Source organism: Microplitis mediator, chromosome 3 (assembly GCF_029852145.1).
Source record: "Microplitis mediator isolate UGA2020A chromosome 3, iyMicMedi2.1, whole genome shotgun sequence".
Taxonomy (NCBI): domain Eukaryota; kingdom Metazoa; phylum Arthropoda; class Insecta; order Hymenoptera; family Braconidae; genus Microplitis; species Microplitis mediator.
In genome coordinates, this window is record NC_079971.1 from 6,565,083 (window position 1) to 6,588,102 (window position 23,020).

Below are 23,020 nucleotides of genomic sequence, written 5' to 3' on the forward strand. Positions count from 1 at the left end.
CAATTGGGTACTTGCATATTTTGTTCATTTTATCAATCAAAAAGTCTCTTCCTTACAATTGTGTGCCACGCATATCACCAGAGATAAAGAACGACATTTCGACCCATGTGCGTAAAATTGCCATCCTGATTAAAAACTCTAATTGAAACCAAGGAATTCTGATTGAAAGTCTATCGGATTTCAATCGGAATTCAGTGTTTTCAATCGGAGTTTTTAATCAGGGCTTCCATATCCAAATGCTCCCATATAATAGAATCCATTCAAATGGGACAAGTTGACAAAACAATCAGAAATTTTTCACTGAAAAAATATCTGCTTACAAGACTTGACACAAGTGACGACAAAAAGTAAATTACAACTAATGGTTTAGTAATTCATCTAAACGATTTTTTGAATTAAAATGACTTTTTTAGGACGGAAAAAAAAAGTCAAATTTTCTATGACTCCTTGGACCAACACCTGTAGGTCTTATTTATATAAAAAAACTTGGCTTTGAGAAAAAAAAATTTGTCGTGTCCTTTTAAAAGACATCTTAAAGTTGACTCTGTGCTACTTGGGATATCAAATTCTTAATTACTTTAAAATTTTGAAAAATGAGCATTAGCGCACTTGGAATGTGACATCTATAAGACATCAAATTTAAGATGAGTGTGAATGTAACTAGCAAGTAGGAATTTTTCAAATTTTTGAATTGATGAATAAAATTTATGATACTGAAGTCAGCCGACGTCTAATAATTTTTGGATTTTTTTTTAAACGATAAATAATAAAAAAAATATTTCAAAAAATTGCATCTGTAGTTTTTAAAATTTTCTACATGTGCATATTTTTATTTTTTTTTGTAATTTATTTGTTGAAACAAAAATCCGAAAATTGTCTGCTAACTTCAGGATCATATAAAATGTAAGTAGAATAAAAATTTTAAAATGCGTATTTAAATAAATGAAAAATCAGTACGCGCATTTTTTTAAATTTTATTTTATTCATTTATTCATTTAAAATTTATAAACTGTCAAATATCTGCTACATTCATTCATATGAGATTTTATGAGTGTAATGTAACTGACAAGTGTCAATTTTTTAAATTTTTGAATAAATAGATAAAATGTCAGTGGAATCAAAATTTTAAATCACCGAAAAATCAGTACGCGCTTTTTTTTGAATTTCATTATTTTAATTAATTTATATAAAATTTATGAATTGTCTTATATCTGCTACATTCACACTCATGACAAATTTCCCATGACTCCAGGGACCAACATCTTGTCTTATTTCCATAAAAATACTTGGCTTTGCGACGAAAGAAAATTCATCTTGTCCTTTTAAAAGACATCTTGAAGTTGTTCTGTACTTGGGTACACAATAATATACCTATAGGTATATACATATAGGGGTGGCAGTACATGTTGAACCCGAAGTTTTCACTCCAGAACCGAAGATGCCCGAATCGCATACTTTTGCCAATCCAACTATAGCAGAAAGAAAATCAAAATATGGTTAGACTCAATCAGTCTGACTTGGCATTTTACACATAAATAACAAAATCACTCTTCGTAAATTACTATCTTATAAAGTAATAAAATTGTTTTTTTTTAAACTTCACTTAAGTTTTTATATAAATTTAAAAAATAAAAAATGCCCCAATACAAAGGTAAGTTTTAAATAATAATAAAACTAATTAATTAACCTTCAAAAATTTTAATTCTACTTTTGTTTACTGATTTATTATTACAAACAAATATATCAATAATAAATATCATTGTTTTAGTAAAAGTAAAATGGGGGAAAGAGTTATTTCCAAATATTGAAGTAAATACCGATGAAGAGCCAATACTTTTCAAAGCACAACTTTTTGCTTTGACTGGAGTCCAACCGGAAAGACAAAAAGTCATGTTGAAAGGAATGACATTAAAAGACGAGAGCTGGGGAAACATAAAACTGAGAGATGTATAATATTTTAAATAATTCGAAAATTTAATGTCTGATGAATTATTATTTTACAGGCAGTGTTACATGTCTACTCATAACATCTCTACTCAAGGGAAAAGGTTATAACTCTGCTCATTTACTTCTTTACTCAGTTATATCTTCACTCAGCTTCAACTAGAATCAGCGACAACTTTACCCTGATAACCAGGCCTTGCTCAGCAAGTTCTGCAGTGAAAGATTTTCGGCAAACGACAAGTTTCTGGCGAGCCTTGGCTGGATAACACTTGCGTGCAAGTTGATGCAAATCAACTGCCGTCATCTGAATGTAATTTTACAGAAAAACTTGCCGTTAATTTGAAGTGAAACTTTCAATCAACTTAACGTCATTGTCTGACAGTAACACTTGTAGTCAAATTGAATTCAAGTTACAGACAATCTACTGTCAATTTAATTGCAACTGTTTGCTCTCCAACATTTGCTTTTAAGTTGGCTTCAGAATACGGCTGTAGCTTGAAGTTAACTTGCGGGTATGGTGGCTGTCAGGGTACTCAGCTACAGCTGAGTCTAGTTGAAGCTGAATGAAGGGATAACTGAGTAAAGTTGAAGCTGAGTTAAAATATATTTGAGTTGAGGCTGAGTAAAGAAGTAAATGAGTAGAGTTATAACTAGAGACAAGATTTTTGCCTTATTTTTGAAATGAATAGTTTAAATTTTTGATATTACGGGGAAAATATCGGTCTTAGTAAAAAAGTTTTCGCACATAAATTGTAGGAAATTCAATTCTATTAAAAAAATGTTTCTTATGATTTTTTTATACAATCAATATTTTCACCGTAATTCAAAAATTAAGATCCATAATGAATGATTCAAAATTTTGTTAATTATGAAGATCTGAATTTTGAAGTTACGGCTTTCTTATTAGTCCTAAGAAAAAATTATAACAGACATTGTTTTTAGAAAATCATATTTCCTACAACTTTTGTTTGAAAACTTTTTTCATAAGACCAATATTTTCCGCGTAATATAAAAATTCCACACCACTAATTATTAATTATTTTTAAATTAACGCAAAAATCCGGACCCTACTTATAACCATTTCCCTTGAGTAGAGATGTGAGTAGACACGTAACTGCCATTTTACAAACGTATGTAATTTATTTAGGGAGTTACGGTGCTTCTGATGGGTTCAAAAGAAGAAGACGTACCAGTGGAACCAGCAGAGAAGCCGTTGTTTGTAGAAGACATGAACGAAGCCGAAATAGCATCCGCTCTTGATTTACCTGGAGGACTGATGAATCTCGGGAACACCTGTTATCTTAATGCGACAGTCCAATGTCTCAAAACTGTCCCAGAGTTACGAGAAGCTTTGAAAAATTTTTCTGGAGGTCTTGCTCCGACAGGCAGTGACGGAAGAGCATCATTAGTTCCGGCCCAGAGTATTACTGCTGCTTTGAGGGATCTGTATGAAGGTATGGATAAAGGCTCGCCAATCCGACCTTCTATTCTTGTTCACATGGTGCATCTTGCGTTTCCACGGTTCGCTGAAAAGTCTGAGCTCGGTAGTTTTCAGCAACAAGATGCCAGTGAGTGCTGGACTGAATTAATCCGAATGCTTCAGCAAAAATTACCAGCTGATGTTAATCCACTAGCTGACGAAAACAGTTACAAGCCACGTTCATTGATAGAACAGTATTTCGGTGGAACCTTTGATACAGAGTTAAAGTGCGTTGAGTCTGAAGACGAGCCACCGACTAAATCCAAAGAGGAATTTTTACAGCTCAGTTGTTTTATATCAACTGATGTCAAATACATGCACTCTGGATTGAAGAATAAAATGCAAGAGCAGTTAACTAAATTATCTCCAACTCTAGAACGTGATGCAGTTTACACTAAAACGGTAAATTAATTTATTAATATTAGTATTCCGTTGATTCATATCCATTTTAATAATTATTATAAATTCAAATCACAGTTACAAGGATCTATTAGTTGCTATTAATTAATGTTTATTCTGATCATTAATTTATTAATTAAAATTATCAATCGTGTATTTATATATATTTTTCTGTTTAGTCTAAAATCAGCCGATTGCCATCATATCTCACTATCCAGTTCGTTCGCTTTTTCTATAAAGAAAAAGAAGCCATTAATGCAAAGATCTTGAAAGATGTAAAATTCCCCATGGACTTCGATGCATTCGATCTCTGCACTCCCGAGCTTCAAAAAAAACTTATACCCATGCGAGATAAATTCAAAGAACTGGAAGACAAAAAAGTGGAAGAAGCTCAGAGCTTGGCAGACAAAAAAGCTAAGGGCGATGTCACTGAAAAGGCAGTTAAGCCTCTGCCTTTTTGGTTTGAAAATGGTGTGTAATGATAGTAATTATTAAGTAGATAATTCAATCAATTAATATTATTATTGTATTATTTTTTGTAGACTTAGGTTCAAATAACAGCGGGTACTACACCCTTCAAGCTGTGCTAACTCATCGTGGAAGATCGAGTAGCAGCGGTCACTACGTTGCCTGGGTACGTCAAAAAGGCGACACATGGCTGAAGTGTGATGATGATACAGTAAGTGTCGTCACAAGTGAGGAAATTCTTAAGCTTAGTGGTGGTGGCGACTGGCACTGCGCTTACGTTCTTCTGTACGGACCGAAAATTCTTGAGATTCCTATTGCAAACAGCGATTAATTATACTAATAATTTTTTGTCATTAAATTTAGCTTGAAAAAAAATTATTAGTTTAAATTTATATTAAGCATTTTAAATTTGTTTCGCATTGAGAGAATGATATCAGTTATAGTTATAATAATAATTATAATTTTCTTATAAAATAGCAAGTAATTAATTTCTTGCTACATGAATGAATGATTACTAATGTGTTCTTTTGTAAAATTATAATTATACACGTTTGAAAAATTATTTATATTTTTATTTCAATGATCAGTCAAAGATTTATAATTTTTTAAGTACAGTAGGACCTCGTTATAAGACTAGTAGTTTCTCTCTCAAACTATCGTGATACCTGGTTTATAAAAAAGACAGCAGATAGTCTTATAACGAGGTTCGACTGTAATTTTATTAACTCGGATTCCATTATCTTGGAACTTCCCCTCAATCTTGACTCCCAGTACGAGCTACGCTGTCTCCCATCCGATGCTGTACATTTGTATGTGTCGGTATATGGTTATATTTGCATCATACATGTATATTTAAGAGCGCATGCGCCATAGTTGACTTTTTAAAAGAGAAAGGGCATCCGTTAACTAGGAAACTCGAAGAAATTTCCGCTCCTCCGTAGATTAACTGACTGAGTTAATGGAGTTCGACTGTAACACATGTTTGAGCAAGATTTTGGAGTAAGTATCTTGAGCAAGACCTCTAGTTGCTAGTGTCTTTTCATCAAGAAACCTATGTCAAGATTTGTGTGTCTTGCTCATGGTATCCTACACAAGAATATTAAAGATATCTTGAACACGGCGCAATGAAAAAGTGTCTGACGCATTTTTTGCACCAGTAACTTACAGCAGGTACTTACGCATCAAGGTTAATTCTGAGCCTTGAGCAGATCTTAAGCAAGCCATAAGCAACAATTTTCAACCATAGTCTTCCTCCAGAATTGAGTTATAATCTGGCACGAATTTCTAGTGTAAGACTTGCACTAGACTTGCAATTCAAATCTGGTCACAAGTATCTGCAGCAAGACACATACGTAGAAAAAGACACTAGCACCTATTAATCTTGAGAGCAGACTTACTCAAGAATTAAAAAAAATTTTTATATGGGTATACCTACACACTTGAACGTCTCATAGATGTAATCTAAAACGCAATCAGTCATTCGATAGATATTGTCAACTATAAATACCACCTGAGAGCTTATTAAATTAGATAATTTATAAAAATTAATGTAATAACTGTGAGGTTTAATGTGATAAATATGAACAAAAAATTCAATTCTCCAAAAGTAATACGTACTTTTTTCAACCGTCTATTCCGCAGGTAATTTATCTCAATTTAAAATTTAAAATTTTAAATAACGAACTGTTCAGCTGATAATCACGCGGTTAGATCATACAACTGCAATTGATTACATCGATTATAATAGCATTTAACGATAGAAACTTTTATTTTAAACATGTATCCATTTACTAGTCACGATATTTTAAAAATTTTGAATGCGTTATCAATAATTTTTAAAAAATTGTTTTGACTTCAACTATTAATCGTTAAGTTTTAGTATAAATGTTTTTATCCACACATTTTTTTATTTTAATCTTAAATATCGAGTGATAAAGGCATGCGGATACGTCAGATATCGGAATGTTTAACGAAACTAGAGGCGTATCTTCAAGGTCCTTTGAACAATTATCGTTCTAGAAAAGTCTTGGAATTATAGGCGGAGATGAAAGAATTTAATTACAAGGGAAATATAAAATAAAAAATTAAAAGTAAAAAATTTTTTGTAGAAAAAAAAAATCAGGTTTTAAACATTAAAAATCAAGACCTTCGTGGGATCATTAAAATGTTTTCGTGCATATAATACTAGTTGTATAATAATTTTTTAAAGTGAGAAACCAATCGAGACTTGGTCCGATCGCAGGTAGGCAGATAAAAAGAGTAAAGAACAGAAGGATGAGAAATAACAAATGGTCGGTAAGCAGTGGGAGTTAAGGCAGTTGTCCTGCTACAATATTGTCAAAAAGTTATGAGCCATATGTCCAGTAAGAGTAAGTCAGGTGGTGGTTAAAACAAGACATTGCTTTTGTTTGATACTGTACCCGTGAGAAGCACGAAGCCGACAACTGAAAATTTTACTGTTTTCAATCCGCAAATTAATTGTCATGAAAATTTTTTAAAATTCTTGACAGGATTTTTTTAAATTACCTGTCAATATTTTTTTTGTTTATTGAAAATAAATCAAATTCTTTAATGTCTGCTACTTACAACATCATTGAGAAGTTTACCTACACATTACTCATATATACATATATACAAATATCACAAATACTGAAACATTTTCTTGAATTATTATCTGGCAACATCGCATATGTTCTACCAGTTGCTGCAGTGTACTGAGTATCTGTTTAAATTTACCGCTCAAATATTACTATCCATAGTTGTCAGATTTTTTGTTTCTTTCCAATATATTTTGAACTTTGTGTTGCTATTTTTCAAAAATAAGATAGTGAATACTTTTTTTAAATTCAGGACAAATTCATTAATTTTCTACCAGTTTTTCAAAAGTTTCTGACTGTTAGTTTATTTTTTTTTTTTTTAATGGACGCGACTTGAAACGCCTACTCCTTATTGCTCGCAATGTTAATGATCCAAACTTTGATTATAAATATCTCGAATTAGAGATGATCAATCGACTTCAAATTTTAATGTTAATTTTATCTTAAGGCTGGGTCGACTAACCGAATTTTTGAATTTTACTTTGAATTATTATAGCAATTTTTGTAGCTTCCAAAAAAATGAATGATACTGAAAGCAGCAGACATCAGGAAATTTTAAGAGTGTGAATGGAGCAGACATCAGGCAAATTTAAAATAGTTAATAAATAGAGTAAATAATTAATAAAATTAAATTTTTAAAAATGCGCATTTAAAAAGTTTTGAAAATAACAAGTGCATTTTTTATAAATATTATTTTTTCAATTATTTACTCTATTTATTTATAATTTTAAATTCCTCTGATGTCTGCTACATTCACACTCATGAAATTTTTAAATTTATGAACAAATTACCTGTACAATAAAATATTATTTTTAGAACATGGACAAAAATGTTTTTTAAAGTTTTTTATGTGCAATTTTAAAAAGTTTTTTCTATAAGTATTTTGATTGTTTATTTAAAAGAAATAAATTTTTTCGTCTGCATCAAAATGATACCGAAGTTAGCCGACTAATAATTTTTGAATTTTTTAAAAAATTACAAATTTTAAAAAATTTCATCTATAGTTTTTTAAATTTTCTACATGTGCATATTTTTAGTTTTTATTTTTTTGTTATTTACTTGTTGAAAAAAAAATTCAAAAATTAACTGTCTGTTAACTTCGTAAAATTCGAAAATTCGGTCAGTCCCGCCCACCCCAGTATCCAAGAATTTAAAATTTTCTGACAGTGCCCATCTCCCAACTGCCTTAAAAAATGTGAAAGACAAAACAAAAAGAAAAAGAGAAGGCATCCAGATCGGCAAAGTTCGGACGTCCTGACGAAAAAGTCCGAACTAGAGCTAAATTTCCAGCGGAGCTTAGCTTTTATTAGCGCTCCCACCCTGTAAATCTCTAGTAGAATAGTTGCAAACAAGAAAGTAAAAGACAAAAGATATAAAAAGCAAGTTGAAGACGACGACAACAGCAGCAGCACTTGGTCACATTCACCCACCTGCATATTCACTGGGTCTGGGTGTTGTTTTCACCTCGCGCTTTTTCCAACGTTGTCAACCAGAGTGAAATACGTACTGACAATAAGAAAAAATACAGTAAATCCTGATCTGCTATATATATATATATACACATATACATTTACATATATATTTATGTACAAAGTATAAGTATGTGAGGAGGGGAAACGTATTATCAAGCCATAGACCAGTAGCAACTGGTAACTCATGGACAAAATGTTGTATCGGTAGCTCTTTCGTCGGAGCAATCATATAATTTGTCATAAATTATGAATCATTGTGTTAACTATATATATATATAATTCCAGATTGATTATATTTTGTTGGCTGGTGAAAATATTGGTTACAATTTCCACGAACATTAACACAGTGTATATATTTTAGTGCATCTACATCTACATCTACGATTGACGGTTTAAAGGCTTGTACAGTTTGTGTCTTATGTGTGTCCTAGTTGGGCGTGTGTCGACCCCTCGTTACTATATACGTTCTCTCACGTCCATTGATTCCATAATTTTTCGTTGTTACGGCGCATGTGAAAACTATTGGATGGATTACTTTGATCCTTGAAATCCTATTTCACATCCTCGAAAAATTTAAATACATCCATATATCATATAAATATATATAACAATCAGTGTAACTGGTGGCTGCAATGGCTATTGACCGTGCCAAGTTCCTGGATAATTACAATCACAGTTTTAAATTTTTTACATTCTCCTGATACTCATCCGCAATTATTTATTACCAACATCTGTCGATTTATACTACGATCCATGGATAAAGGATACGAGACAATATATCAGACGCGTCGGATGCGTAAAGATAAATATATTAAATCACCCACGTACATTTGTCAAAGAAACGCCCTGTCGTGAATTATATTTTTAAATAACTTGGATAGTTTTTTATTATTTGTCTCTAATTATTAATCAAGAAATTGTATCTGTACTAAAATATATTGTGAAAATATTTTTTTTTACTTTGATATTTGAATAACGTACGTAAAAAAATTAAGTGGCATGAAAAAAATCAGCTGACTTTACCAAAAATAATTAATTTATAAAAAAAAGCAACAGAGGTCGTTTTTTTTGTGTTGATGTTGTTGTTGTTGTTGTTGTTGTTTAATGTGATTTGACAGTAGTCAAGAAAAAAAAATGGGAAACTGTTTTAGCAGCCCGACAGATGCGGAGACAGAAAAGTCTGACAGGATAGGAAATCCTAGTATTGAAGCAGTTGCTTCTCAAGCCAGTCCAGTACCAACTCCTCCACCAGATCCTATACGACCTGTACCGCAAATTCCAGATACAGACGTGCCTTCGGCAAAAGTATTCGTCGCTCTCTATGATTACGATGCTAGGACTGATGAAGACCTTAGTTTTCGTAAGGGTGAACATCTGGAGATACTCAATGATACTCAGGGCGATTGGTGGCTTGCTAGAAGCAAGAGGACCAGACAAGAAGGTTACATACCCAGCAATTATGTCGCTAAACTTAAATCTATTGAGGCTGAACCGTAAGTTACTATTCAATTATTTTTAATATTGATAAATAATTTTTTAAGGTCATATTTTTCGCCTAATTAATTTTCGTTTTCTTTTGAATGCTTGGCTGATGTTACATGGAAACTTTCTCCAAATGCATTCAATTTTTATGCTCATGTCTCATGTGTATTTATAGCTGGTACTTCAGAAAGATCAAACGTATTGAGGCCGAGAAGAAGCTCCTATTGCCAGAGAATGATCATGGGGCATTTTTAATACGTGATTCTGAAAGCAGGCATAATGATTACTCACTTTCTGGTAATAATAATTAGTTTAAAATCATTACTTGTATTATTGGTCCACTGCGTTTTCGTCCCAAGACAATTCATCCCCAACAATTTATCCCCGACAGTTCATTTCTCACCACAATTCACTCTAAGGCAACTTATCCCCGACAATACATTGCCAAAATATATAACAATCACAACAATTACACGGAAAAAAATGAACTATATAAATTGAGAATGACAAGTAATATAATGATAAAGTGATCATTGATCAGTAAAAACTATCATTCTGAATAGTAATTTTTTTGTTTATGATTAAAACGTGAATAATTACAGGATAAGTATGAAAATTTATTGTCTATGCAAGAAAAATTACTATTTCAACTTCAAAAATCGTAACTAATACTTGGAAAGTTGACGACACGTAAAATTTATTATTTGGAAAGTTAAAATTCCCCATATTGACACCCGGGTTGCGGGTTATAATTTCAAACACTAATTTTTAAAGTTTATTTTTTTCCGTGTAGTGACAATGAGAAAAGAAACAAATATGAAACCCGATGATCAGAACAAAAAAAAAATAAGTATTAACAACTCAAACATTATTATCAAATTATGAACACTATTTTTGACAGACTTGCATCTATATTTAACTTATGAAAAACTTAATAACAACATTAATTATTTAAATAAATTAAATTTACGTAGTCATTACGAAATACATACAGAGTGAGATAATTTTTCAAATCAGATAATTTGAATATAAATACAGAAAATATATGAAGAGTTACGCTCACTTTCAAGTGCTCATTTTTCAGGGAATTAGTGTTGATGAAATACTAATTAAATATTAATACAAAGTCTTTCCTTTACAAAAATCCTAATAATAATCGACAAAACAAAAAAAGAAACCAACGATTCTGCCTATTATCGAATGCTCGTTTTTCAGAAAGATGATGGTGATGAGGAATAATAATTTAAATATTATTTATAAAAATATGAATAGTCATAAGGATGAATGATTGCGAGGGATGAATTGCCGGGGTAGAATTGTCCGGGATGAATTGTCTTGGAACGAATAATCGTCGCGCCGTATTATTACTGCTGTTGTTTTTATTGTTGTATGTAATACAGTTGAATGTAAATTTAAAATTTTAATTTAGTCCGTGATGGTGACACTGTCAAACATTATCGGATTCGACAGTTAGATGAAGGAGGATTTTTCATAGCAAGACGCACGACATTTAGAAACCTTCAGGATCTTGTTGAGCATTACAGCAAAGAAGCCGATGGCCTGTGTGTAAATCTCTGCAAGCCGTGTGTACAGGTAATATTTATAACTAAACATTTATTGTAAATTTAAGTAAAATAAAAAAGCGTATCTCTATTATTAGTGAAATTTATCGTGATGATGATAAAACCGTGATGATTAATGCTCGTGCGTGAGTTTACACTTGAAAGTATACAGAATCTAGAGCGATCTCACATTTGTTAGTTTTAGAATCAGTAAGTAAAAATTAGTTGAATGCTGCTGGAGATTTTTACTGAGGGATTTTATAAAATAACAATAATAGTAATTATAAAAATTTGGAAAATCCAAAAGTGCACACCTCAAACGCTCATGCAATATTTTGAGTAGTCAATTTACTTTTGTTAATTACTGTACCACGTATTTCTATTAAGATAAAAAAAATTTTATCTGTTTAATTAACACGAAATATTTTTTGACAGTACGATACTAGTAATTCTTATTTACTTACTAAGAAGATGTTAAATAAGGGTCAGTTTTTCAAACCGGATTTAAATCAATGATTTTGAAGTTAGCAAAAAAATGCGCATGTAGAAAATTAAAGAAACTACAAGTGCAATTTTTTAAAATACTTTTTTTTTTAAATTTATTGTTTTTAAAAAAAAGTTCAAAAATTATTAGACGTCGGCTAACTTCTGCGTCATTTAAATTAATATTGCTAGTATATGGGGCATTCCACGCCAAATCGACCACTTTTGACCCCGACCCCTTTCGATTTGGCTGAAAATTTTTTTTCCTTTTATACCCGATTAAAATCATTTTTCAGAAAATTTTCAAATTTTTTTACCCAACCCAAAAAAAGTTATGAGTTTTTCAAAAATAAGGCTTTTATTTTATCAAATAGCTATAACTTCTTCAAGAATTGACTAATCGGGACGTTTTTTTTTTCAAAATTTTTGTCATTGAATGTACTTTAAAAAAAAAAATATAAAAAAATTTTATGATGATAAACTCTATGAAATTTTCAGTTTTTTTGAAAAAAACCGTGATTTTCTTAAAGTACGTCATGTTTTATTTATTTTTTTATTTTCTCAAAAAAAACTTCATTTAATGCTGCAATTTTTCCCGCCAATCCTAGAGTGGGCCGACTATTCCTTCTATTTTTTTTTTTCAATTGAAAAAAAAATTTTTGCCCAGTTGGGCTTATTTTGCTAAACATCAGTCTGGAAATTTTTGAGGATTTATAGATGACATGCGGCTTTGAAGAATTGAGACGAAAAAATTCATTGATAGTGGTAATCCTCCAAAATAAGCCCAACTGGGCAAAAATTTTTTTTTCAATTGAAAAAAAAAAATAGAAGGAATAGTCGGCCCACTCTAGGATTGGCGGGAAAAATTGCAGCATTAAATGAAGTTTTTTTTGAGAAAATAAAAAAATAAATAAAACATGACGTACTTTAAGAAAATCACGGTTTTTTTCAAAAAAACTGAAAATTTCATAGAGTTTATCATCATAAAATTTTTTTGTATTTTTTTTTTTAAAGTACATTCAATGACAAAAATTTTGAAAAAAAAAACGTCCCGATTAGTCAATTCTTGAAGAAGTTATAGCTATTTGATAAAATAAAAGCCTTATTTTTGAAAAACTCATAACTTTTTTTGGGTTGGGTAAAAAAATTTGAAAATTTTCTGAAAAATGATTTTAATCGGGTATAAAAGGAAAAAAAATTTTCAGCCAAATCAAAAGGGGTCGGGGTCAAAAGTGGTCGATTTGGCGTGGAATGCCCCATATCTATGTATTAAAAATAATCCTGATTTCAAAAACTGGCCATGAAAAGAAAAAAACAAATTTGAATTACCGCGTTTTTCCATAGAAATTGCCATAGTAAAATATACAGTAAAATAACAGCCAATAAAAAAAAAATAAGAGAAAGAAAAGGAAAATTCCCAATAAAAATGGCCGCAGTATTTGTTTCCATGTAAAAATGCCGGTTTTAACAGAAATGATTAATTATAAAAAAAACGAGAAGGACCACAGTAGTAATTTTCGATCAGAACTTTCTTTGCATAATTCTGAAGATAGCAAAAAAAAATTAAGTCATTTCCTCAAGTCGTTCTCGAGATTACCTTGCCACAGCCTTTTTTCGAACCACAAACTAACGGATGTCCATGATAAATTTTTTTTTATTCAACTGTTTTTTATCATAATACGCATCGGGCAACTTAACGAAAGTATCAGGATTATTCATCAGTGTTTCCTCTTTATAATAATGTCTTTTTTATAACGTGTAAGTGTGATATGAAAATAATATACACAATTTAATGTGAGGAAATCGCGTGACCTTGACAAGTCCGTAATAAAGCACAAGCGCTTCGCGTTCGAGGCGTGCAAAATAATACCAACAAAAGAAATAAATAAAAAAAAGTCTTTATCAAAATGAAAAAATGAAATTGCAAATTTGAATCTCTGATTAGATGATGTTTTTTTCTCTGTTATGGCTTGCCCTACTTCCCGCTGGATTTTCTTGGTAAATTTACATGTCCGAATTATGAAATTATTACTGTAACTTTATTTTTTATGTTTCACGTTATTACCTATATTTTCATCTCTCTTTTTCTTGTACTATAAAAATCTATTCATGTTATCCCTCATCTATTTCTATCATTTATTTTGCTACTCACAACACAGCACAAGCCCGTGTTATATGGCATCATGTTTCAAAGATACTAGACATAGAGTAGTTTAGAAAACAATCAAAAAAATTAATTAACCTCGGAACAAATCACAATTCACATGTTTCGCTGTACTATGTTACAAATACGACTCACGTATCAAATCACGGGTTGAAAGCACACATTAAATATATATTTCCAAGATCCCATTACAACTTGGTTATTAAATTAAATGCAATCAGTGCTTCCAATCCATCCATTATTGTAGACATAGTTGTATCATTAAATTTATAAGAAACAAAAACAAAAAAATAATCAAATTTATCAACTTTTATAAATTTATTGTAATTAAATTATCACCAATATTTTTTTCATGAAATCGATTACTTCATGAAAAGTAATTTCCATCCAATTAATATTTATATTCGCGTATATTTTCTGATAAATTTTTAAATCAATTGCGCTTGAAAAAAACTCAGGCTCATTACTATAATCACTTATATTAAATATAACATTAGGGGTGTGCGAATAGTTTGAACTTATGAATTATTCGCATCGAATCGATTTGAACTTTGAAATAATTCGAATTATTTTTAAATTCTCTAATTATTCCAAAATTTTATTTTGAACGACTTAAAAATTAAAATAGTTTTTCAAATAATTCAAATTTTTGTCAGAGGTAAATAGAGCTTAGGCACAAATCTATGAAATAATTATTTTTGGTTATTGTAAAAATTAAGCTCTCCATTAAATAAAAATTGAATACTTGAAAACTGCTCAAGTACACGGAAAAAAAAAATAGTAGTGGCTACTCTCTGGGATAGTACTGAGTACTTTCTGTAAAAAAAAAATTTTAGACAGTACTGTATGCTATCTAGACTGTATTCACTACTATCTAGACTATATCCACTACTGTCCGGGATAGTACTCAGTACTATCCAGAGAGTAGTGGATATAGTATAGATTAGGGTGATCCAAAAAATAACAAATTTTTTTTTTTCTCGGAAACAGGTTTAAAAGTTTCATAAATAAAATAGTCTTCTGATCGATTTTAAGAGCTTGACATTAAAATAAAAATAACTAGAAAACAATGCGGAATTCGAAAAAACTTTATTAGAAATAACTTCTAGGGAATAAAATTGTCTACAAAAAAAGTCCCATGATATTTTGTAATAGGTCTGATAGTTTCGCCGGAAAAGTAAGAAAATCTCAAAATTTAATATGAATTCGACTTCAACCTCAAATAACTTTTGAACAAATAGATTCCTCAAAAAATGATAAGAATCTTTTTTTGTAGAGCATTCAATTCCCTACAAAACATGCCTGCCAATTATTCCTATGACGCATCGTTAGCTACTTAAAAAAATCAGAAGACGTAAAAAAAATTTTTTCCATGTTATTTTTATGGAAAATATAAAAGTGCGATGAGGAACCTCTTAATGTTAATATTAAGAGAGTGTACCAGGTGATTTTCAAATGAACCATTTTCACAGGTAAAGACCCAAATTATTAAACAAAATATGTCATTCGATGCGTAAACTTATTATTTATCGAATGAAATGTTTCTCGTTCGGAAATTGCAGTTTATATCTGAGAACGGCTCATTTGAAATTTCCATTTGCTAATGTAAGTGCAACAAGGACAGTTCCGTTCGTTCACATGTGTGTGAGAAAGAGAATAGATGGCACATCCTCTTAAGAGCTCTAATTTTCACAGGCGTCTTTTTTTATCTAAATGAAACTTTTGAACCTGTTTCCGAGAAAAAAAAAAATTTGTTATTTTTTGGATCACCCTAGTGTAGATAGCAAAGAGTACTGTTTGAAATTTTTTTTTTACAGAAAGTACTCAGTACTATTCCAGAGAGTAGCCACTACTATTTTTTTCCGTGTAGCACAGAGACAATTTTAAGATGTCTTTTTTAAAGATAAGACAATTTTTTTTTGTCTCAAAGTCACCTTTTTTTGGCATAAATAAGACATGCAAATGTTGATTCCGGAAACAGAGAAAATTTGTGATGTTTTTCCTGTCTTATGTCAATTAAAAAGTCGTTTAGATGACATATTTTACCACTATTTGTAATTTACTTTTTGTCGTCACTTTTGTCAAGTCTATTAAGTAGACATTTTTTCGTGACATAAATTTCTGATAGTTTTGTCAACATATTGGAGCCTTATCGATATGTCAAAAAACAGCCTAAAAACTGATATTTTATAGATGTCACAATTTCAAGTGTGCTACTTGGGCATGATCAGAAAAGTTACAAATAATTCAAAATTTTTTGGATAAAATTGACGAATAATTGTAAACTTTTCGAATAATTCAAAAACTCGAATTTTCTTCGATTCGATTCGAATCTGATTCGCACACTTCTATATAAACTGAAAACGACTGATCAAATTAATTGTGATTAATACATTCATATTTATGTTTTTTATTATTCGAATGGTGCTATTTTATAATGATCTTCCAATTTGTATTTTATGTAATTGACTGAATGATTACAAAACAGACAAAATAAATAAAATATTCAATTGTATTAATTAATTTTTCTCGTCCTTGTTAACTATATATGTATGCAGAGAAATTAATGTAAAATCGTTGCTGGTTATTCATTGTCTCATGCTTATTCACTTTGTTTAAGGAGCTTTATAAATAGTATATTTATAGTGTTATATATAAGGTGAGAAACGACGACTTTAATTGGCTTTGTGTAAATAATAATTTATAAATGCACAAGTTCCAGATAATAGTTTTTAATTTATCAGCGATTGACTGGCTCGTACGTGCTTGTGTTGATAGGTGGAGAAACCCGTGACAGAAGGATTGAGTCATCGAACAAGGGATCAATGGGAAATTGATCGGTCTTCACTGAAGTTCGTAAGGAAACTTGGACAGGGACAATTTGGTGAGGTATGGGAAGGCTTGTGGAACAACACAACACCCGTTGCTATCAAGACTCTCAAACCAGGCACAATGGATCCTAAAGATTTCCTCGCAGAAGCACAAATTATGAAAAAACTACGTCATGCTAAACTTATACAACTGTATGCTGTTTGCACAATGGAAGAACCTATTTATATTATTACAGAACTCATGAGAAATGGCAGTCTTCTTGAGTTCTTGCAAGGTAATATATATAAACACTAAAAAAAGGCCATTCGGTATCCGAAATGGAAGTAGATTTCTCATTATTTCTTTATTTTAAAGTTTAAAGACAAAATTGAATTGAAAATTAATTTTTTTTGACATTTTCAATGAATTTCGAGCTCAAAAACTGAGAAATAAAATAATTTGAAAATTTAAATTGCCACCTTTTCCTAAATACTCAACGAATTTTTTAAATTTTTGAATTTGATTACGATAATTGTCTTAACAAGTATGTCAAATTATGATCCTGAAGTTAGCAGACGATTAAGAATTTTTGATTTTTTTTTTTCAACAACTTAATTATCAAAAAAAATGAAAAAAAAATATGCACATGGAGAAAATTAAAAAAACTATAAGTGCAATTTTTAAAATATTTTTTTTTTTAATAATTTATCGATTTAAAAAATATCTGAAAATTATCAGAAGTCGGCTAACTTCAGTATCATGTCAAACTTCATAATCATCCGCTAATAACTTTAAAAAATCAATCATGGAACTTTGAACCTTTATCAAAGTTGAGAAATTATCCTAAAATAAAAAATGATAAAAGGAAAATATACCTCATTTTATCAGCTATGACATCCGTTTTACCCAATAAGGCAAATATCGATTTTCGTCAATTTGAAGATTAAAAATCGCCACCATTTCTAAACTAACTCATCGATTTTGCTAATCTTTGAACGTAACCGAGTTAATCACTTATAGAAAAAGTGTCAAGTTTCATTAACATACATATAAACTTTTGAACCAATGATATTTTTGGAATCTACTTGACAAATTATGAAAGACTCGCGAAATTCTTTGAAAATTCCACCATGAGAACAAACTCAATAGATAGATTTCTATGGAATCTACTAAAACTTTGTAGAAATTATTTATATAATAATATATTGTTTTGATAAATTTAAATTTATAGGAAAAGGTCGAGGATTGAAGCTTCAGCAGTTGATCGACATGTCTGCGCAAATCGCTGCTGGTATGGCGTATCTCGAGTCACAAAATTACATCCATCGGGATTTAGCAGCCCGAAATGTTCTTGTGGCTGATGGAAATGTTGTTAAAATAGCTGATTTTGGCTTAGCCCGATTAATAAAAGAAGACGAGTATGAAGCTCGTGTAGGTGCAAGATTCCCAATTAAATGGACCGCACCAGAAGCTGCCAATTACAGTAAATTCAGTATTAAATCGGACGTATGGTCGTTCGGTATACTTTTGACTGAACTTGTAACATATGGACGAATTCCATATCCTGGTATGATAATATTTCAATTTAATATTTAGTATACTAAGTTAAGGTAAAAGACCTAGTACCCGATCACTCAAATATTTGAATATCTGTATTTACTAAATTTTACTACCTAGAGATATACAAATACATGAAGAAAACGGGTACTAGGTCTTTTATCTTATCGTCAAAAATTTTTTAATTTTCATATAATAGGAATAAGTTCAGTTTCTTGAACAGTAGGCGTTATAATTAACGTTTATTTACTATTTTGGTTCAACGTTTCGTCACTTTTCCGACTTTTTCAAGTACTCAGTTATTAACAAGTCGGGACACCAACGAAACGTTAAAAAAAAATTGTAAATAAACGTTAATTAAAACACCTGCTATCCAAGAAACTGTGAACTTATTCTTATTATATATAAAAAATGTGTATGGATCGTAATAATTTTGACATGTTAAAAAATATTCCTGTAGGTATGACAAATGCTGAAGTATTACATCAAGTTGAACACGGCTACCGAATGCCATGTCCTCCTGGATGCCCGACAGCACTTTATGATATAATGCTAGAATGTTGGAATAAAGATCCAATGAAGAGGCCAACTTTTGAAACTCTTCAATGGAAGCTCGAAGATTTCTTTACAATGGAAGGCTCTGAGTATAAAGAAGCATCCGCATATTGAGTCTCATGTTTTGAACAAATAATTGATTATATAAAATTAACGAACAAATAACATCTAATTTAAATAATTAAAAGAGATATAACCATAAATATTAATTCAGACTGGTAATCTTACTACGATCATCTATATAGTAATGTTTATTTTTATAACGTCGCCGTTATTATCTCGTACTTGTTTACATGATATTCTGGCTGCCATATAACGAAAGAAAATAAGGAATGATTGTTAAGTAAGAGATATTAATAACAGGAGAAGAGTTTCGATGATTAATTATAATATTAAATCTATAAATAATGATATTTATAATCTTAGATTAGGTTAATAAAAAAATATACATTTTAAAAATGAGCAATTTAAATTATAAAATTTGATCTACCATATATTGAATGCTCTTCAATTAAATTACACGATAATTTAAATGGTCAATCGATTTCAAGTTGCATTCAAATATATAAATATGATAATTTTATTGTCGACTGTAGATTGCAATTGAGACGTGTTCATAAATTTATAAAAATTGTGTTTAATTTTTATTATTCATTTATTCTTCCGATGATAAACGCAGCTCAGCTCTATTTCTAATCAGTGATAATGATAATTATTGTGTGTAATATGAGATAATTTACAAACTGGTCCGTCCATACGGCAAAAATGCGACGATTATCATACTAATAGAGGTTATTCATTCGATTTATTATGAGTTTATATTTACCCAGTACACCGGTCAGTGTACTTTTTTAAAAACTTATTTTTTTATTTTTTAAAAAATTTTAAGTACTGATTCAAAATTAACAAAAAAAAAATTACTCATAGCAAATCCTTGCGAAATTGAGTTTCTAATTCTTAAGATCATTATTAGACAGTGCCTCCAATTTTTTTAAATTTTCAATTACTCAACTGTCAATTGCATCAAAATTTTGATAATTAATTAAAAAAAATAGTCGTTGCAATTTCGCTGATATAAATTAAAAAAAAATTACTTACGGTTGATATCAATTGAGAATTTAAAGAAATTTGGAAAATAAATTTCAGTAAATTTTATAATTTGAATTTAAAAATTTTTTAGACAAAAATTTATCCAACAAATTTTGTTTAACTTCGAAGTGATAGCGACTGTAATTTTGTTTTAATTTCATATCTTCGCGAAATTGTCGTTTTTCAATTAAGATTTTAATTTTTCTTTAATTAATTAATAAAATTTGAATGCTATGACAGTTGGAAGTCATTGAATATTTAAAAAAACGGGGGCAGTGTCTGAGAATGCCCTTAATCCGATGCTATTTTTTATCGATTCATTACTTAGAAGTAAGTCGTTTTATAATCTTACATCTATTATGAGAAAGTGATAAAAAATTTTTATATATTATTATTATTCTTATTGATTAATAGTCATCTTAGCGGTGTAATTTTTTTACAACCCCATTTTCAAGCAATCAATGTTATATTAACGTACTATAAAATCAGTTATTGATTTGTCAATTTCCTATAAATATCTATAGTTTTTTTTTATATTAACAAATGACGTCTTAAATAAATCATCAAGATGATGAGACTTGATTACAAATACTTTATACATAAAAGACACTAATTATGTGTGCATTTGTGTAGTATATATATATAAATATAAAATAGTAATACTGGAGAAAATAATGATCATGTTTTGTATAAATTATAAGAAAAATAACTAAAAAAAAACCCATGTGTATGTAGTAAGACCAATAATTTTTTATTTATGACGATTGAGAGGCCTCTACTCATCGCACGTGTTAACTAACTGATCTTTTTTTAATTAATAAAAAAGAAAAAAAAAAAAACATTACATAAAACAAAGGAAGAATAATGAAACAGTTGATTGAGAGCAATTTAATGGATGTAATTGTCATATTTTATGATACTGAAGTTAGCCGACGTTTAAAAATTTTTGGGATTATTTAAAACTATAAATTATAATGATACTGAAGCTAGCAGACGTCTAATAATTTTTGGATTTTTTTCTAGACGATAAACCATAAAAAAAAAATATTTGCAAAAATTGCACATGTAGTTTTTTAAATTTTCTACATGTGCATTTTTTTAATTTATTTTTTTTTTTTTTTGTAATTGATTTTTGATAACAAAAATTCAAAAATTTTCAAATGTCTACTAACTTCAGGATCATAAATAAGAAAGAAAAAAAAAATTTTTTTAAATTGCACTTATTGTTTTTTTAATTTTCTACATGTGCATTTTTTTTTTGATTTGTTAAAAAAAAATCCGTAAATTGTTAATTGTCTATTAGCTTCGAGATCATCATATTTTGTAATGAAACTGAAGTTAGCCGATATCTAATAATTTTTGGATTTTTTTTGAACGATAAATTAAAAAAAAAAAATATTTGAAAAAATTGCACTCATAGTTTTTTTAATTTTCTACATGTGCATTTTGTTTTTTTTTGATTTGTTGAAAAAAAAATCTGAAATTTGTTAATTGTCTACTAGCTTCAAGATCATCATATTTTTCAGTGCGTCATTCCTTCTTAAGCGAGAGCTTAAATATAATTAATAATTTTAGGAACTGTATTCGAACGAAAAAATCTTTCGATACATTATATATATATATATATATATATATATATATTATATTTGCTACCTTGGATGGCAAATGCTTTATTTCCATAAATAATTTTTGTATATTGTGTTACTTAATCATTTAACATTTTTATTAAATTCTACTAAAAAAATAGACATCCACGATATTATAATTTTTAAGATCATATAAATATATATCAAGGTACATTCAAAAATATGTTGACGCCGAAAGTACGTCCAGTGAACATCGATATTTTTTAAAATCATATATTATACGAATTTCAAATAAGAAAATATCTTTTTCTCAGATAGAATTTATGAATTTTTTGAGTTGGCTTTTTTTTCTACTATTGATTATTATTCTTATTTTATAAATATTGATTATTATTAATTATTCAATTGTATTGATAATAAAATCAATGAAAAAAAAGTCATTGTTACTTTTTATGATTAATTATTTTTATTAATTAATTTCTCGTAGATTTATTATATATTTTTATTATCAAGTTTTGTTACAAAGATAAGTAACGACAACAATTCTATGAACGTTTATTGTTTATCAATATCTATAAGTATTGTTTTGATTTAAAAATCGATACTCAATAATATTAAGAGTGTGAATGTAGCAGACATCAGACAACTTTAAAATTATAAATAAATAGAGTAAATAATTTAAAAAATAAAATTTAAAAAAAATGCACTTATTAATTTTTAAATGCGCATTTTTTTTAAATTTTATTTTATTAATTATTTACTCTATTTATTAATAATTTTAAATTTATCTGACGTCTACTAGATTTACTCATAATACTATTTCTTTGATAAAATACTTTAATATTTTTTTTTATGCCAATAAAAAAAATTAAACATTAAAATAATTTTTATACTGTAAAAAAATCATATACATATAAAATATCTTTGATAACTATTTCAGTTTATGATTATAAATATAATTAATAATTCATAAATTTTTAATGATAATGAAAGTCGGCTGCCCAATTTCAAAACACAGTAACTGGCAAAAATAAAATTTTTGAAATATGCATCGAATCATGTTCACAAGACTCCACTGGAACTAAAAATACTACAAAATCGATTTCGAAAAATTTGTCACATACTGTGTTTTGAAATTGGACAGCCGAAGTTACTTGTAAGTAAAGTAATATTTTTCAAATTTGAACGATCAGATTTTTTAAAGTTTTTGATCTGACATTTTTTTAAATTTTTTCTCTAAGTATTTTAGTCGTTTGTTTAAAATAAATAAATTTCTAATTGTCTGTTACTTTATGATCCTGAACTAATAGACAATTAATAATTTTCGGATTTCTTTTTCAACAATTAAATTTTAAAAATAAAAATATGCAT

General features: G+C 29.2%; 2 protein-coding genes and 1 long non-coding RNA gene across 4 annotated transcripts; 2 read left to right on the forward strand and 1 right to left on the reverse strand.

The window, feature by feature from the left end:
- Positions 1 to 1,475: 1,475 nt before the first annotated feature.
- LOC130665528 (ubiquitin carboxyl-terminal hydrolase 14) lies at positions 1,476 to 4,767 on the forward strand. The gene is made up of 5 exons (XM_057465965.1): positions 1,476 to 1,651; positions 1,769 to 1,947; positions 3,092 to 3,826; positions 4,003 to 4,294; positions 4,366 to 4,767. The coding sequence occupies exons 1-5, from the start codon at positions 1,636 to 1,638 to the stop codon at positions 4,620 to 4,622; spliced, it is 1,479 nt and encodes a 492-aa protein (XP_057321948.1). The 5' UTR covers positions 1,476 to 1,635; the 3' UTR covers positions 4,623 to 4,767.
- A 99-nt stretch (positions 4,768 to 4,866) lies between these two features.
- Positions 4,867 to 6,246, reverse strand: LOC130665529 (uncharacterized). Its single transcript, XR_008989550.1, has 3 exons — positions 5,909 to 6,246; positions 5,727 to 5,808; positions 4,867 to 5,260 (listed from the first exon to the last, which is right to left on the reverse strand). It is a non-coding gene; the product is annotated as an uncharacterized LOC130665529 (long non-coding RNA).
- LOC130665527 (tyrosine-protein kinase Src42A) lies at positions 5,354 to 21,740 on the forward strand. Of its 2 annotated transcripts, none has more exons than XM_057465964.1 (7): positions 5,354 to 5,932; positions 9,515 to 9,853; positions 10,018 to 10,139; positions 11,272 to 11,435; positions 16,836 to 17,157; positions 18,094 to 18,429; positions 18,880 to 21,740. In XM_057465964.1, exons 1-7 carry the CDS (start codon positions 5,871 to 5,873, stop codon positions 19,086 to 19,088), a joined length of 1,554 nt encoding a protein of 517 aa, XP_057321947.1. In that variant the 5' UTR covers positions 5,354 to 5,870; the 3' UTR covers positions 19,089 to 21,740. The 2 variants fall into 2 exon arrangements, with proteins under 2 accessions (XP_057321947.1, XP_057321946.1); XM_057465963.1 differs by having other exon boundaries at positions 5,856 to 5,932; positions 16,830 to 17,157.
- The last annotated feature ends 1,280 nt before the right edge of the window (positions 21,741 to 23,020 follow it).